We start from the raw sequence: 17,348 nt of genomic DNA, 5'->3' as shown, positions 1-17,348 counted from the left end.
GTCTTTATGAGCCTGAGAGATGAAAAACTTCGTTCACAGGATGCTCACAGGCAAGACAACCGCTATTTTACACAACCTGAACAACTAAAAAAAAACCCAACATCATCATCATATTGGTATGGGTCCAAAAACAGTGAACTCCATGAGAGTGGTAGGACTCTCCTGTTCCCCCTTTTTTCTGTCTAGTACTCTCCTCGTCTGATGTAACTCATGTTTAAGATCCTCAATATGTGAATCATAAGCTTCAGCCAATAGCAATGTTTTCCTTGACAGACGGTGAATCAATATTAACTTTTGTGGCCGACTTTACACAAAACTAATGTCAGACCTAGCTAACATTAGGCCAAAAAAAAAAAGTGTGTTTCAGGTAACATGAAATACTAAAATAAGGTCAGTAGGTAGGAAAATTTTTTTTCTTAATTTGTTTTATTTTGTTCGAAAAAATTAACACAAGTAAACATCTTACAAAATAGTATTTTGCCACATAATCCTTTATACCACACATCATAATAAAATAAGTGTTTTAAATCTTTAAACGAATAAAAAAAATATCGCAAGAGTTCGAGTTATGATCTGCGGAAGCGTATTGCTGCCACACTCAAAAAAAAATTGGCTTAGACTCAAGTAATTACGTGAAAAGATATTGTTAACAGAGTTATCACGTTTTTACAATATATTTATCATGTAATAACATAACACGTAATTTCATGATATTTTCATGTGATAATGTGAAAACACCTTATCAAGAAATAACGTGAAAATATGGTTTAACGTCCTAGGCTAGGCTACTTCCATTAAAAGCAGACGGCCTCGCCTAGCCTATAGTGGTGTGTCGTTCACGAACGAACCGTTCTTTTTGAACGAGTCTTCGAAGTGAACGACTAGAACTAGTTCGCGCTGCCTCTCGTTCTCGGTCGTTCGCGAATCAGCAGTCTCTGCTCGCTGGCAGCAGGGCGGTCGCTGAATCTCGGTCGTTGGCGAATCAGCAGGATCTGTTCAGTAGCAGAAGGGCGTCCAACTTGCATTTTGATCTGTGCAGAGCAGTGCCACTTTACTTCTTTAAGGGCTATCTGAGCCCTATTATCAGAGCGTTGACACATGCCAGGTCTTTAGTTTACAATTTAGAGCTCTCACTCAGCAATACATTTCAGTTCACAGCGAACGAGCTCAGCAGTTCGCGAACGAACGAATAGCCAGCAGCCAGCCTGCCTGCTGTTCGCTGAATACGATGACTTGTAAAGTTGTTTATTCTCTGAAATGAGTGTTGCTGTTAAATAAGCAAATTTTTTTTTTGCTTAATGGGTTTGAGAGAACAACTGCATAGCCGGCAGACCATGGCTCTACTAAAATAAATATAATAAATATAAAAACAGCTTTATTCTCATCTACATTTAATTAACTTTCAGAGCTTTGTTTATGTAGTCTTTTTCAGATAATGCTAGGATAATGTTTTTCTTCCATCTTTTTCTCAAGCACATTGTAATGTATGAAAATCTATTGTGGATGGCACCTCTGCCGCCTCTCGTTCACTCAAGATGAACTAAACTTCGGACGACAGCCATTGTTGTGCCGCTTTGGTGTGACGTCATCAAAATGAACGAGTGAACGAACTGAACGAACGAATTTCTTTGCTGAACTGACCGACATGAACGAACTGGCGGAAATGAATCGCCATGTCCCACCAATACTAGCCTACTGTAGAACTTGGGTCGAGCAAAAACATGGCTGAATCCTGAATGACTCCTATTTGTATAAATAGGGGACTACATAGGCGGCAAAATGTAGTGTTTTTCCCTGCCATGGAAGTGCACTTGTATACTGAAGAGGAAGCAATTTGCATTACAGCCAGGAGGGCTGATAGAAGTGGCAAAACATTTTACTTTTTATCGTTTCTTTCACAACTTGAATGCGTTGAAACAAAAAATTATGACAAACTAACGCCACTTACACTAAAATATCGAGGGAAATTTGTAATAAAAACTTTACGGTCAGCAATTTCGATGCGGAAATTCTCGATCGGTCGGGTTACCGGAAACACACTTTTTTTTTTTGCCTTACATGTATAGTTAGCTAAATAACCTTCTCCAACCTGATTTTTATCCTCTCAAAATCAGCATCGCAACTATACTAGCACTGTTCATTCATTATAATTTCATTTTTTGATAGATAGTTAATCAGCTTTTACCCCTTTCCTCCCGTGTCTCCTTTCCTCGTGACTCCTGGCTCCCTCGCTTCGCGCCTCTCAATTTTCCAAAACAACCAATCTCTGGCGTTATCTCGTGCTGCATTCGCCACAGTCGGACATTGGAAATTCGCGCACGTAAATGTCAAATTGGCCGTAATTTTTCTTTGAATTCGTCGCTGCCAACTGGGGTAGCAGCAGGGGTGGCAAGGCTTTCTTTTAGAGTGGCATATGCCACCCCGGTAGATCCGCCCATGGTTATTCACCCCCGAGCGCGCTGGAAACTGTTCCATTGGTATTCAGATTCAGTCGCGAGATGAGGTTGCCAGATCTCTCTATAAAAAGGTGACTTTGCGGTCGGAATCTGTGGAATATTCGTAAGCGAGGACTGGCAACCAGCAGTGGGTTGTGCACCAGCTGATCAGAACTCCAATGGAAAAGAAGCGTGTTAGTAACTGTTTATCTTGATTGGCTGTAACCTTGTAAGTGAAATGTTTGGCAACAATAGCGTTGTAGCCTGCCTACCCCCCCCCAAAAGAAAAAAAAAAAAAACTCTTCGGATCTACACGATTCACACAAGTGACCTATTTTGGGACCAAAACGGCGAATTTCGCCGAAAGGTGAGGAGTTTGCATGTGTGCTTGATACATGTGAAGTAAGTGTATTGTCACCCAGCACTTTCGTGTTGTTTACTTTTGTGTGCGTGTCAATAAATAACATTATCTGTGTATCACACAAACACAGAAACACCTAATTTAGAGTATAGTCTCTCTTATTTCTTACCCTGGCAACCGTCAACTTGTGAATCGCCGATTTTCTTGGTCTTTTTCTTGGCTCTGCTTTGGTCCTCGGCTTCTGGGTGCCTCGCACGAAACACTCCCATTTCTCTCTCGTTGTCCGGTCTTTTGGAAAACGATGAGTACTAATCCCATCATGATTGGTGTTGCTACACCCTCCTACGATACATCTGTTAACCATTTTAATAATTATGTGATAACGTTGAAGAAATTTGGAGAAAACCACCAGGTCATTTTCTCATAAACAAACCAGCGCTGACGTAGGATTCAGAGGGAGGCGTCCCGCACGTGACGTCACAAAAATCAATGTTTCCCGGGAAATCCAAATGCCAAGTTTTTTCAGAGGCAGACGAATTCACCTCAAATGGCTTGATTTCAACTGAATTTTTCTGGTATTGCGCAAGGTAAAAAAAATTGCACAAAATGCAAAATGTGACAGATATTTGACCAAAGTTTAATATAAAATAGGAGAATTACATTGATCTTGCTCCTGAATTTACCCATGATATGCACTTTAAGGGATCCTTCATGTCAATTATTACCATAAAATATGCTCTCAAAGCCAGAAGTAAAACTGAAACACCCACAGCTGGATACATCATGGCCTGGTGCATTCTCAAAGCACCAGTTCTGGCACTTGATCTGTCTGAGGGAAATGGAGTAAGACAGGTTTCAGGTTCTTTCTCCAGCAAAATGACTTACCATCATCTTCACCTGTAGCTTCTGGAGAAGCCAAGTGTGTTGAGTCTGTGAACTCTTCCTTCCATTTCTTCCTCTTTTTTGGTGGAGGTTCAGCCTTGGCTTTTGGCTGCTTTGGCTTAGGTTTGGACAGGCTTTGCTTTGTGCTGGATTTCAGAGTGGAGGAGTCAGACACGGCTGGTGTGGCAGCTCTCTGGGCCAGCAAAGCCTTCTGAGAGCCTCTACGCAAAACACACACAAACAAAAAACCCACCCAAAAAGAGAGCAAATGAAATGGGAATCCTTATGTGAAGTTTATACCATATACTTAACAGTTATTCCACAAAATTGAGTCATACATGAGCTCAGAGCTGACGAGGCGCATAGCACCGAGTTGGCTATAAGCCATGTACGATGAAATTGAGTGGGATAACTGTTTTATTATATCCACATTCACTGGATTTTTTTTTGCAAATACGATAAATAAAAACTTTTATGCAAAACGTCTGACAAAATCATTTCCGATTAGAATGTAAACAAACCGACGAAATGACAGTAGCAATTTGTGAAAAATGCTATAATAATAATAATTCTTGAAAAATAAAAAAAGATATATTCTTACCATCAAATACTTTCATTCTATATTTTGTTGCTTTTTTTTTTGTATTTTTGGGGGTTTTGTTTTCGAGTAGAGTTTTTATTTCATCTTTGGTTGGTTCAGCAACACACTCTGCCATTTTGTTTTTCTCTACTCATGGAATATGAGCTGACAGCCTATTAGTAGAGTAGCCAGTCAGAGCGCGTGATTGCTCATATCCAATGAATGTGGATATAATAGTATAAGATATGCCCAAGCAGACTAATGAATTTGAGAAACAATTTCAAAAACATTTTGAAAAACTTCAAGTCCAGTCCAGCCTTGACTCAATACTTCTTAATATTCGAAATGACTTGCATGGCAGAAAACCTTCACAATTTTCTGTTGTGAAGCCTGATGAGTGGGCTTGACTTGCTCATGGAGAGTTCAAATCTGACAACTGACTGAGAAGGGAATGCGCTGACATGAGGACACTGTTGTTGCTGCTGTGTGAGAGAGTGTGTAAGAGTGTGTGTGGGGGATTCCAATGTATGCAATGTGACTGGGGGAGGGACCTGTTTTGATTCTGCTCTGTCTCATGACATATTGGGTGTGTGCAGGCAAGAGCAAGCAAGGATACAAGAAAAAAAAAAGAATGGCAGTTGTACCTCATGGAATGCATGGGCTTGCACCTTGGTTTTCTGTTGCAGACTCGCACATACTCCCGCTTGTTCACAGTGTCGAGAAACTTGACGTAGACTCTCCGGTACATGGTCTTAGCATCTCCAAAGTAACCCAGATACTGCACAAAAGGGCACATTGATTTAACACTGATATCACCATATCGATATATAATCACCTGTACCTGTCGGACTGATGATTTAGGCCAAACTGATTAGCAGAACTAACTACTTTTGTGCTGTATGACCAAATACTTGTAATCACAGTATTTTTAAGATTCTGGTGGTTTCACTTTTTTCCCCTCATGACTGGACCTTCATATAGGTTCATAAAAACATTTTAATTTCATCATCTACAGTACTGTGCAAAAGTCTTAGGCACCCTATTTTTTTCATACAAACTTTATTATAGATTTTTATTTTATGACTTCTACATTATCGAGTCAGTACAGAGTTCCAAACGTTCATTTTCCAGCACAAAATTAAATGTTACAGAAAAAAATGTTTTTATTACATAAGAGAGAACTTTTCAGATTAAAAAAGAAAACTTAATGAAGGCTACTGGGTTTTAGTGCAAAATGAAGACGGAAGTGAGACAGTCAAAGTGTCCAGAAGAACTGTGGCTGGTTCTACAAGATGCTCAGTAAAACCTACAGATCATTTCCTTATAAAACTGCACTCATTGTACCTGAGATAACTATTTTTTTTTAAAGCAAAGGGTTGTTTCATACCAAATACTGACTTTGTTTCATTTATTATGGCTTACTGCTGTTTTTAGTGTTTAATTGTTACTCTCACTCAGGATCTTTCTACTTTCTTCTTCTTCTCCTCTTAACGTTTTTAAGACGTTATTTCTCCCTCAGTTTTCAACCAAATTTCACATGAAGAATACCTCTGGGCTGAATTATGTTGCTATGACTTGGTGGTGATCCGGATCACTGATCCTGAATGATCCATGAAAAATGGGATTTTTTTCAATCACTTAACTCTGTCAATTTTCATGATTTTTTCAATCAGTTTTTTTTATTTTGTTCAGGGCGGCAGGGCGCAACTTTTCCTCACTAAGTGGCATTCTCCATCTTTCTATCTCTTACCATTCCGGATCTATAGGGTACGGTGACCAGACGTTCCAGTGTGTAACAGCTAGTGCAAATTACTGTGACTTGAGTCACAATCTCTAGGTTTTTTATGTTGAAACACTTCATTTCATTATTTTTTAAGCCATTTTTGGTCTATGGCATTTTTTTTATATGTGCCTAAGACTTTACACAGTACTGAATATAATGAAGGCTTTGATAGGGTTTACTTGGCCCCACAAAATGACAAAATATATGGCGGAATCAGTAAACACGAAACAGTTTCAGAATGTAAACAATTGTTATTTTTTAAAAATAGAACTTATAAAAAATTGGATATGCCTACAACCTTAACATTGCTTCCTTTTGTAAACAAAATATTTTAAAATGTAAGATTTCTATAAACATTATAACATGACCCAAAATACTCAGTGTTTAAGTGTTCAAAAATACAGTATTTCTCAAACATTCTATTGCACAACTCACGCCTTCGCTCCGAGCAGTACATGCTGCGATTCTCAGCACACCTCAAGGACTTTGCACTAGAGCGTGTATTTCCGGGTTGCTCTTTGTTTGTTTTCATGTACATGTGTGCTTGTATTTGTTTACATCTAGTCTCTTCCCATGCCTCGTCACTGGTTTGTTCCCTATTGTGTTGTTATTATGTTTAACCATTTCTGTTTAACCCTGATTAGTTTCTCTATTTATATACCATGTTCTTTAGTCTGTTTTTGCGAAGTATACCCATTGTGTCTGCCAATCTGTCTGCTAATCGCCTGAATTCTGCCTGTTTGAACATGACCTTGTTTCACTTGTTAGATTTGTTTGCCTGATTTTTCTAATAAACTCTTTAACCCTTTGATGCAAAACATATGCACACCCCTTCTAATGCACAACATGGGTCAAAAATGACCTGCATTCATTTTCCAGGTTATTTCATGCTGACTGAGTTTTTCTTTGCTCTATCTTTTGAAATCAATTTATTTTATGATTGAATATTCCAAGTATTCTTTAAATATCTAGTTTTTAATTACCACAAATCATTAATTTCATTTTTTCTTTCCTACTTTATGAACAAAAATACTTTTTATATTACTACACATGGGTCATCCAAGTGTGATTTAAAATTAAATGTCTTAATACTATAATAATAATTTGTTTCAAGTAATTACTTTAGCAGTGAATGGGGCCAGTTATTTATTTATTAACTATGTAGTTAGCTAAGCCAACTACAATAAAATTAGCTAACTAAAGTAGAATATGTCAACAGCTAGGTAGCTAATAGTAATTACTTGTAACTTTCTGTAACCTAAACATAATTACTTGTAACCTAAACATAATCATTTTTTTTCTAAGGTAATGTTCGAACAACTGAAAAACATTACTTACATGTATTAGATGGGCAAAGGGCGCTGTGCTGAGCTGTGAAATGTCTGACACAAGCACAATTCACAGTTCCCACCAAACGCTGGAGTAAATGCATGCGGGTCGTTTCTGACCCATGTGTGTAAACTTGATGTAGAATTACAAAAGCTGTGCTTGTTCATAACTTAAGAAAGGAAAAATAAAAATGAATATTTGTGCTAAACAAAAACAATATATTTACTGCATATTTGGAAAAGTAAATGACAAAATGAATTTATTTCAAAAGTATATCATAGAAACACTCAGCCATACATGAAATAACCTGGAAAATGAATGCAGGTCGTTTTTGACCCATGTTGTGCATTAGAAGGGTAGTGATACAAAAAGGGGTTTTATTCAAAAAGTAAGAAAGGAAAAAATAAAATAAGGATGTATGATGATCAAAAACAAGTTAATTGAGGAATACCTTGAATACTGAATGATGGAATTAATTTATTGCAAAGATATAGAAGATAAAAACTCACCCGGGTCACTTTTGACCCATGTTTTGCATCAAAGGGTTAATTATTGCCCTTGCATCCATAGTAGTGGCGAAGTATTCGGTCATGGACAAGGATTGTGGGGTAAATAAGACAAATGTAAGTGCAGTAATCAAAACACACAGAATTCAGGTGATTGGCAGATACAAATCTGAGGATGAAAACTAGTTTTTTGACCTTGTTCTCATGAACAAGGTCAAAAACAGGAATCATAAAAGACGTGTATAAACAGAGAAATTAATCGTGGTTAAACAGAAACAGGTGAACATGAGAACACAATAGGGAACAAAGCAATAGTGAGACACGGGAGGAGACTAGAAATAAACAAACACTAGAACGTCAAGGATGTAGTAGCTCATCTGGCCTGCCATCAAAACAACCATGATTACCAAAACATCAAACAGAACTGAAATCTGACAATGTGAGAGAGGACTAACCTCCACGACAAATTGTTTACAACAGAAAAATCAACAAAGGACTAAATTTTGTTCCACAAAGGAAGATCTATACAAAACGTCGATCAGAGCTTAATTTGCATGATAAATGAGACAGGAGATACAACTCTAGTCAGAAGAAAATTTGTGAAGTTGACCTAATTACTAATTTGTTCACAAAAAATTTACAATACAATGACCAAGTTTTGTGCAGAACATCTAGTTCTTTCAGATAAATCAATCAGAACTGAAATCCACTAAGAACTGAGGGAGGAGATACAATTTAACTGAAAATAAACAAACTGTTTTACAACAGGAAAATCAACAAACAATTGGCCAAGTTTTGTTCCCCGAGGGAAGATCTACCCAAAACATTGATTAGAACTGGAATTGGATGAGAAATAAGAGAGGAGACAATTCTAGTGACAGGCCTGGAAAATTCGTTAATTTGGCCTAATTACTAACTCAGCAAAAAATTTGACAACAACCAAGTTTTGTGTGGAGTGATGAGTTCTTTCAAACAAAACAATTGGAACGGAAATCCATGGAGGAGGAGATACGATTTAACCGAATTGTGGACGATGGACGGATGGATGTTCCAATAAGTGTATAAACAAGCTCCAGTTAGTTCAAAATGCCGCAGCAAGAGTCCTTACTAGAACTAGAAAATATGACCACATCACGCCTGTCTTATCCACACTGCATTGGCTCCCAATCAAATTTCGTATTGATTATAAAATACTACTATTGACCTTTAAAGCACTAAATGGTCTCGCACCACAGTACCTGAGTGAACTTCTGCTCCTCTATGACCCGCCACGCCTACTTAGATCAAAAGGTGCAGGCTATCTGCTGGTACCTCGTATAGTGAAGGCTACATCAGGGGGCAGAGCCTTTTCTTACAAAGCCCCACTGTTATGGAACAGCCTTCCAAGTAATGTTCGGGAATCAGACACAGTCTCAGCATTTAAGTCTAGGCTGAAAACATATCTGTTTAGTCAAGCCTTTTGTTAATGGTGTTTATGAGGTAAAGGAGTAGATCTGGAGGGTCCTTAGACATAGAGTGTTTTGGTAAACTGGGATGTATGGATGCTGTCAGTCCCCACTCGCTTGCTCACTTGAGTTTGTTGATGGTGTAGTGGCTGGCTGCTTTATGTCCCGGGGCTCCCTCATGCCTGTGTTACCTTCTGGCTCTCTCCTTTTAGTTATGCTGTCATAGTTAGTTGCCGGAGTCCCTGCTTGTACTCGGTGCAATATGTATACTGTTCCTACTTATTCAGGTGACATTGGGCATACCTAACCACCTGTGTTTTCTTTCTCTCCCCCCCACCCCAAATCTGTCCCTCTGAGTTACATGGAGTCAACAGGAAATCTTTTGGTGGAGAGGGTGGAGACCTCGACTGGCTATCGTAGCCTGCAGGGAATCGGCCGTCAGACATTCTGTCGCATGTCCCAGACCCGGTGAAATGTAACTGAATTGTCTTGGCCAGGCCTAAGGGTCCCATCTGCATCTCATCATTGCTGAGGAGTGTGCTCCCATCACCCAATCAAGCATCCAGCCAGAGCAGGGCATGATATATTTTTTACCATATTAACATGCCATTGTGTGTTATGCCTGATGTAAAGACTCTCGTCTCTGCGAGCCTACCACACAGATTTAATACTTGTCATTTTTAGGGCATACCTAACAACGTGTTTTCTTTCTCTCTCTCTCTTCCCCCCCCCCCCCATCTGTCCCTCTGGGTTGCATGTTGATCCTGGGATTGGGATGCTGGCCTCTTCTGCCCCTCGGACCTGCTTGGTCCATCCTGGTGCCCTGTGTCTGGTCGGAGTTTTATCGCCCCGCTCCTGTGAAGGACGGCCCCATGGGGACAGTTGAGGGTTATACCTGTTAAAACTGTTAATATTATAGTCAGGCTGTCTGTTGTTGCCCAAATGAGGATGGGTTCCCTTTTGAGTCTGGTTCCTCTCGAGGTTTCTTCCTCATGTCGTCTGAGGGAGTTTTTCCTTGCCACCGTCGCCACAGGCTTGCTCATTGGGGATAGATTAGGGATAAAATTAGCTCATGTTTTAAGTCGTTCAAATTCTGTAAAGCTGCTTTGCGACAATGTTTATTGTTAAAAGAGCTGTACAAATAAACTTGATTTGATTTGATTTGATGACAGACGCCACGCCATGGTAACAGCTCATTAGCCTTATGGCCAGATGAGCAAACAAGCACACGTACATGAAAACAAACAAAGACCATCCCAGTAGTATGCACTGTAATACAAAGTCCACGCAGAGTATTGCAGCATGTGGCGCTCGGTGGGAAGGGTGGATACATGACAAGCGTAAAGCCCTATTTGAACGAGATTAGTTTTACATGGGGAAGTGGAGTAATGCAATTTAACCACAGGACTTCTGTAATATTTATGGGTGATGATTTGCATGACATAAGAAATCTTGGTATAAATGACAGAAATGGGAGTGGCTTCTTGATTTACGCACTGCCTTCACACCCAAAGAGCATGTGTAATACGTAGCTTCCGCTGCTCATATCCAAAAAACATGACCAACCAGAGGGGAAAAAAAAACACGCAACTGGACAAGGACTGAAGTTTTGTGCCTAATTTCAGTTTGGGGTCAAACGTCGCTTTCAAAAACACTTCGAACGAATGGTACATAATCATTCTGTCTGGGAAGCCATATTTCAGGAGATTTGCGTGCAAACTGCATGAGTGCAGTTTTTTAAGGAAATGAACTGTAGGTTTTACTGAGCATCTTACAGAATCAGCCACAGTTCTTCTGGACACTTAGTCACACTTGCTTCTTAATTTTGCAGCAAAACCCAGCAGCCTTCATTATGTTTTATTTTTTAATCTGAAAAGTGGTCTCTTATGTAATATGTTGCTCAGATACAAACTTTTTTTCCTGTAACGTTTAATTTTGTGCTGTTAAACGAATGTTTGGAACTTTAAAATGTTTTTGTACTGATTTGGTAATGTAGAAGTCATAAAATAGAAACCTATAACAAAGTTTGTGTGGAAAAACAAAACAAAACAGGGTGCCTAAGACCTTTGGACAGTACTGCATGTCTATTTGCACAGAATTAGTATAACCTGAGGTTATTTCTACAGCTAATTTTACAGAAGGTAAATGGCGCTGGAATCTTTACTGAAACGGGAGTGTGCAGTTCGTAAAAATGACTGTTTTGGCACATTCGGACGGAACTAATAATTACATTACTCCATGTCCCCATGCAGAACTAGTCCAATCCAAATAAGGTTGAAGTTGTAGGTAGTTAATTGTTGTGTTCTAAAGTTATAACCATAAATAAGAAGGGTATGCACAGTTAATAGGGGTCCCCTCTCAATACACAGCACTCCATAGCGCTTCCAGCGACAAACAATATTATATAATTTGCTGCCTATTGAAGTGTCAGAGCTGTTGTTTCAGCTATCCTATGGTATAGTGGTCTATGAAAAATTCCACACAGTAGAGGAAATTAAAACCGGTATACTGGGTGAACCAGTATACCACCCAGCACTAAACTACTTATAATTAACTTAATGAAGTAACCCTACTGTCACACTCAATTTAACTCATGGGAATGCTTTCTGGCATGAGTGACCCCGATTGATCGATGGATCAATCTATCTACAGTGCCTTGCAAAAGTATTCATCCCCCTTGGTGTTTGTCCTGTTTTGTTGCATTAAAAGCTGGAATTAAAATGGATTTTTGGGGGGTTAGCACCATGTGATTTACACAACATGCCTACCACTTTAAAGGTGCACATTGTTTTTTTTATTGTGAGACAAACAATAATTAAGATGAAGTCAATACTTTATAGAGCCACCTTTTACTACAATTACAGCTGCAAGTCTCTTGGGGTTTGTCTCTATTAGCTTAGCACATCTAGCCACTGGGATTTTTGCCCATTCCTCAAGGCAAAACTGCTCCAACTCCTTCAAGTTAGATGGGTTGTGTTGGTGTACAGCAATCTTCAAGTTATGCCACAGATTCTCAATTGGATTGAGGTCTGGGCTTTGACTAAGCCATTCCAAGACATTTAAATGACCCTTTAAACCACTCCAGTGTAGCTTTAGCAGTATGTTTAGGGTCATTGTCCTGCTAGACCGTGAACCTTCATCCCAGACTCAAACCTCTGGCTGACTCAAACAGGTTTTCCTCCAGAATTGCCCTGTATTTAGTGCCATCCATCTTTCCTTCAGTCCTGACCAGCTTTCCTGTCCCTGCAGATGAAAAACATCCCCACAGCATGATGCTGCCACCACCATGCTTCATTGTAGGGATGGTGTTCTCAGGGTGTTGGGTTTGCGCCACACATGGCATTTCCCATGACGGCCAAAAAGTTCAATTTTAGTCTCAATGGACCAGAGAATCTTCTTCCATGTGTTTGGGGAGTCTGCCACATGCTGTTGAACAAACTCCAAACGTGATTTTTTTAAAGCAATGACTTTTTTTCTGGCCACTCTTCCATAAAGCCCCACTCTGTGGAGTGTATGGCTTAAAGTGGGCCTATGGACAGATACTCCCATCTCCACTGTGGATCTTTGCAGCTCCCTCAGTGTTATCTTTGGTGTCTTTGTTGCATCTCTGATTAATGCCCTCCTTGCCCGGTCTGTGAGTTTTGGTGGGCGACCTTCTCTTGTCAGGTTTGTAGTGGTGCCATTTTCTTTCCATTTTGCTATAATGGATTTAATGGTGCTCCCTGGGATATTCAAAGTTTGGGATAATTTTTATGACCCAACCCTGATCTATACCGTACTTCTCCACAACTCTGTCTCTGACATGTCTGGAGTGCTCCTTGGTTTTCAATGTTGCTTGCTTAGTAGTGTCGCGGAGTCAGGGTCCTTCCTTTCTTGATTTATACAGACATAATGTGACAGATCATGTGACACTTTGATTGCACACAGGTGGATCTTAAATCAACTAATTATGTGACTTATGAAGTGAATTGGTTGGACCAGCTCTTATTTAGGGGTTTCATACAAAAGGGGGTGAATACTTGTGCACACTCCAGATTTCTGTTTTTTCATCTTAATTATTGTTTGTTTCACAATTAAAAAAAAATATATGCACCTTTAAAGTGGTAGGCATGTTGTGTAAATCAAATGGTGCTAACCCCCCAAAAATCCATTTTAATTCCAGTTTGTAATGCAACAAAACAGGACAAACACCAAGGAGGATGAATACTTTTGCAGGGCACTGTATCCATCTATGATCACAATAAACCATGACCAAAAATATCACTGTGTTTATAGTGATTAAAAGATATAAAATAAAGTGATTGGCTACTTGCCTTTAATGCATATCATTTAAAACCAGGAATCGTGCTGCTACGTCCTGTAGAATTTCCCTTGTTGGAAAACTTACTAACTGTTACAAAGCACTGACACCAGGAACTTCTTCCATTAGTGTAAAATAAATATTTCATCATAGAAAACTTCACCATATCAATATTTACTTGCATTTTAAAATTTCTTATATATGATTGCCTGCATTATAAGTCCCTGTGAATGAGATGTTACTATAAACCTGTGATATGCCTCGATCTGGCACTTGTCTAAGTGCCAGATCGAGGCATATCACAGGTTAATAGTCATCTCACATATGTCATAATAATCATCTTGCATATCACTGGTTAATAGTCATTGGTCACATTTTCTGACCAATCGGATTTGAGAATTTAACAGCATTGTGGTGTAAATAAATACCATAATATTACTTTTTATTCTATCCACATTCACTGGATATGAGTAATTGTGTGCTCTGATTGGCTACTCTACCACTAGGATATCAGTTCATATACTGTGAGTAGAGAAAAACAAAATGGAGGTGCGTGTTGCTGAACCAACCGAGGATGAAATAAAAACTCTACTTGAAAACAAACCTCCAAAAAATACAAAAAAAGCAACAAAATATGGAATGAAAGCATTTGATGGTAAAAATGTATCTTTTTTATTTTTCAAGAATTATTATTGTAGCATTTTTCACAAATTGCTACTGTCATTTCACCGGTTTGTTTACATTTTTCATCTTTAAGCATAAAACTTGTTGAATTTTTTTTAGACTGGTTCAAAAGCTCAAAGACGTCTGAAAATTACATAACTGAAATGTCCAAGGAAGAACTAAATAAATGTCTAAAGCTATTTTATACCTTGGCACAACAGCAAGACGGCACTTTCTCCAAAAAACCAACAACACTAAAGTCAATTCGTGCAGCCATCGATAGGTTTTTAAGAAGTACGCCTAAGTGCAAATGATTTTGTTGGATGTTTTATATAAAGTTTTTGTTTATTGAATTTTCAAAAAAAAAAAAAAAGCCCTGTTTCTCAAAATCCAGTGAATGTGGATAGAATAAAACAATTATTCCACTCAATTTCGTCGTACATGTCTTATAGCCAACTTGGTGCTATGCGCTTCGTCAGCTATCAGCTTATGTACAACTTGATTTCATGGAATAATTGTTAAATATTTGTCTAACATGCCTGATATTGGATGTGATAAAATTAATCTGTGCTGCAATCACTGCGGGAGTTGTTTAGACTGGAAAGGGTACTAAACTGCAAGAAAATGAAGAACTCCTCATAGGCCTGGTATAACTGACCACTGGGTATGTCTAGAGCTATGTGAGATCAGTAATGATTCACTCACACTGTTGGTAGCTGAAAACACTCTTTTTCCATCTCTCAGCTCAGGTATGAATTTCTGCAGCAAGGCCTTTTGCACCTTCCAAATGGCTGGAGGTTCTATTCCTGCCTTCAGCATGACCTACATGCAATAAAATGCAAACAAGGCACATAACACATCAAACTTGCTGAAAATCAAACGCTCTTCATGTTATGTGGTAGCACACTAATTTCCACAGTATCTCTGAAATCTGACCAAAAAATAAATAAACAGATTGAGCCCCAAGTCTCCAGTGAAGCATTAATGATGTTAGGCCACACCAATTTAATTAGTTGGTTCTCGGATTTTTTCAGGAAAAATATGAAGCGAGCGGGCAAAAAAAAAAAAAAAAAAAAATGCTCCAATGGTAAAATTAGTGGTGGAAATAGACCAAACAATACGGGCAAACCAGTAAACAGATAGGCTAAATAAATGATTGAATTACAGTCAATTGAACATCTACAATGCACAGAAAAAAAGATTTGACCAGGAGTAGGCTACTTCACAAGTCTTTAACAAAAGTGAAAGGGGCGATTTGATTGGTTTTCGACGTCACGTGATCTCATGTCACATGACCTTTTCTGTTGGCAGGAGTTTGATTTCGATTTTTTTTTGCATTTTGCATTTTCTTCAAGCGGCGATCCCGAGAACCAACTAATCGAATTGGTGTGGCCTTGTGTGTGATAAAGGGTCTCTGTACGTAGACTGAGTTTAACATTCTCTCTATTTGTTTTTCCTTAAATACACACCATGGGTACACTATATAGCAAAAATTTCATGGATTTTTGCCACAAAGTTGGAAGCACACAATTGTATGCCTGTACATGCTGTAGCATTACAGTTTCCCTTCACTGGAACTAAGGGGCTCAAAGCTCTTCCAGCATGACAACGCCCTTATGCGCAAAGCAAGTTTCATGAAGACATGGTCCGTCAAGGTTGGAGTGGAAGAACTCGGGTGGCCTGCACAGTCCTGACCTCAACCCTGATGAGCACCTTTGGGATGGCCTGGAACGCAGAGTGCACCCTAGATCTCCTTGCCTGACATACGCAGCCACATTCCAAAATCTAGTGGAAAGCCTTCCCAGTGGAGGTTATGGAGAGTGGAGGTTATTATAACAGCGGGGGCAGGGGGGACGGGATGGGACTAAATCTTTTCAAAAAGTTAGATGTTTGAAAAATTGTCTTTTTATGAAGTATTTTGCGTTTCATAATGCACCAAATGTTTTAAATAGGAGACAGGTCTGGACTGCAGGCAGGCCAGTTTAGCACCTGGACTCTCTTACTATGGAGCCATGCAGTTTTAATATGTGCAGAAAGTGGTTTGGCATTGTCTTGCTGAAAGAAGGAAGGCCTTCCCTGAAACAGATTTTGTGTGGATGGCAGCATATTGCTTTAAAACGTGTATGTATCATTCAGCATTAATGATGCCTTCCCAGATGTACAAGCTACCCATGTCATGTGCACTAATGCACCCTCATACCATCACAGATGCTAGCTTTTGAACTGTGCACTGATAACAAGCTGGATGGTCCCTCTCCTCTTTAGCCTGGAGGACGTTGCATCCATGATTTCTAAAAATAATTACTACTTTTGATTTGTCAGACCTCGGGACAATTTTCCACTTTGCTTCAGTCCATTGTAAAAGAGCTCGGGCGCAGAGAAGGTGGTGGTGTTTCTGGATGTTGTTTATATCTGGTTTTAACTTGCATTTGTGGATGCAGTAATTAACTTTTCACAGACTATTGTTTTTTGAAGTGTTCCTGAGCCCATACAGTGATTTCCACTACAGACACGTGTCTGCTTTTAATGCAGTGTTGCCTGAGGGCCTGAAGATCACAGGCATCCAATGTCAGTTTTCAGCCTTCTCTCTTTCATACAGAGATTTCTCCAGATTCTCTGAATCCTTTAATGATATTATGTACCATAGATGATATGATCCCCAAATTCTTTACAACTTTACAGTGAGGAACGTTATTCTTAAATTGTTGCACTGTTTGCCCATGCAGTCTTTCACAGAGCGGTGAACCCCTCTCCATCTTTACTTCTGAGAGACTCAGCCTCTCTGGGATGCTCTTTTTATACCCAATCATGTTACTGACCTTTTGCCAATGAACCAAATTAGGTTTTTTAGCATTACACAATTTTTTTCAGTCTTTTCTTCAGTTCCCTATCCCAGCTTTTCTGAAATGTGTTGCTGACATCAAATTCAAAATGAGCATATATTTTTCCAAAAAACAATAACGTTTCTTAGTTTCAACATTTGATTTGTTGCCTTTATACTATTTTTAATGAAATATAGGGTTTCCATGATTTGCAAATCTTCACATTCTGTTTTTATTCATGT

The 17,348-nt window shown here is 39.0% G+C and overlaps 1 protein-coding gene across 3 annotated transcripts in view; it reads right to left on the bottom strand.

Annotated features, from left to right (window-relative positions):
• qser1 (glutamine and serine rich 1) overlaps window positions 1-17,348 on the bottom strand; it is a 72,380-nt gene that overhangs the window by 19,290 nt on the left and 35,742 nt on the right. For 2 of the 3 annotated variants that reach the window (XM_060923430.1, XM_060923431.1), the window contains exons 6-8: window positions 14,990-15,106; window positions 4,903-5,036; window positions 3,682-3,899 (exon numbers count right to left, since the gene is read on the bottom strand). In XM_060923430.1, coding sequence (XP_060779413.1) covers window positions 3,682-3,899; window positions 4,903-5,036; window positions 14,990-15,106 — 469 coding nt within the window. The remainder of the gene's footprint in view (window positions 1-3,681; window positions 3,900-4,902; window positions 5,037-14,989; window positions 15,107-17,348) is intronic. The other variant, XM_060923432.1, reaches the window with a different exon arrangement.

Source organism: Neoarius graeffei, chromosome 6, assembly GCF_027579695.1.
Source record: "Neoarius graeffei isolate fNeoGra1 chromosome 6, fNeoGra1.pri, whole genome shotgun sequence".
Lineage (NCBI taxonomy): Eukaryota > Metazoa > Chordata > Actinopteri > Siluriformes > Ariidae > Neoarius > Neoarius graeffei.
Note: the sequence above shows the minus strand (reverse complement) of the source record. Positions and strands in the feature narration are given on the sequence as shown.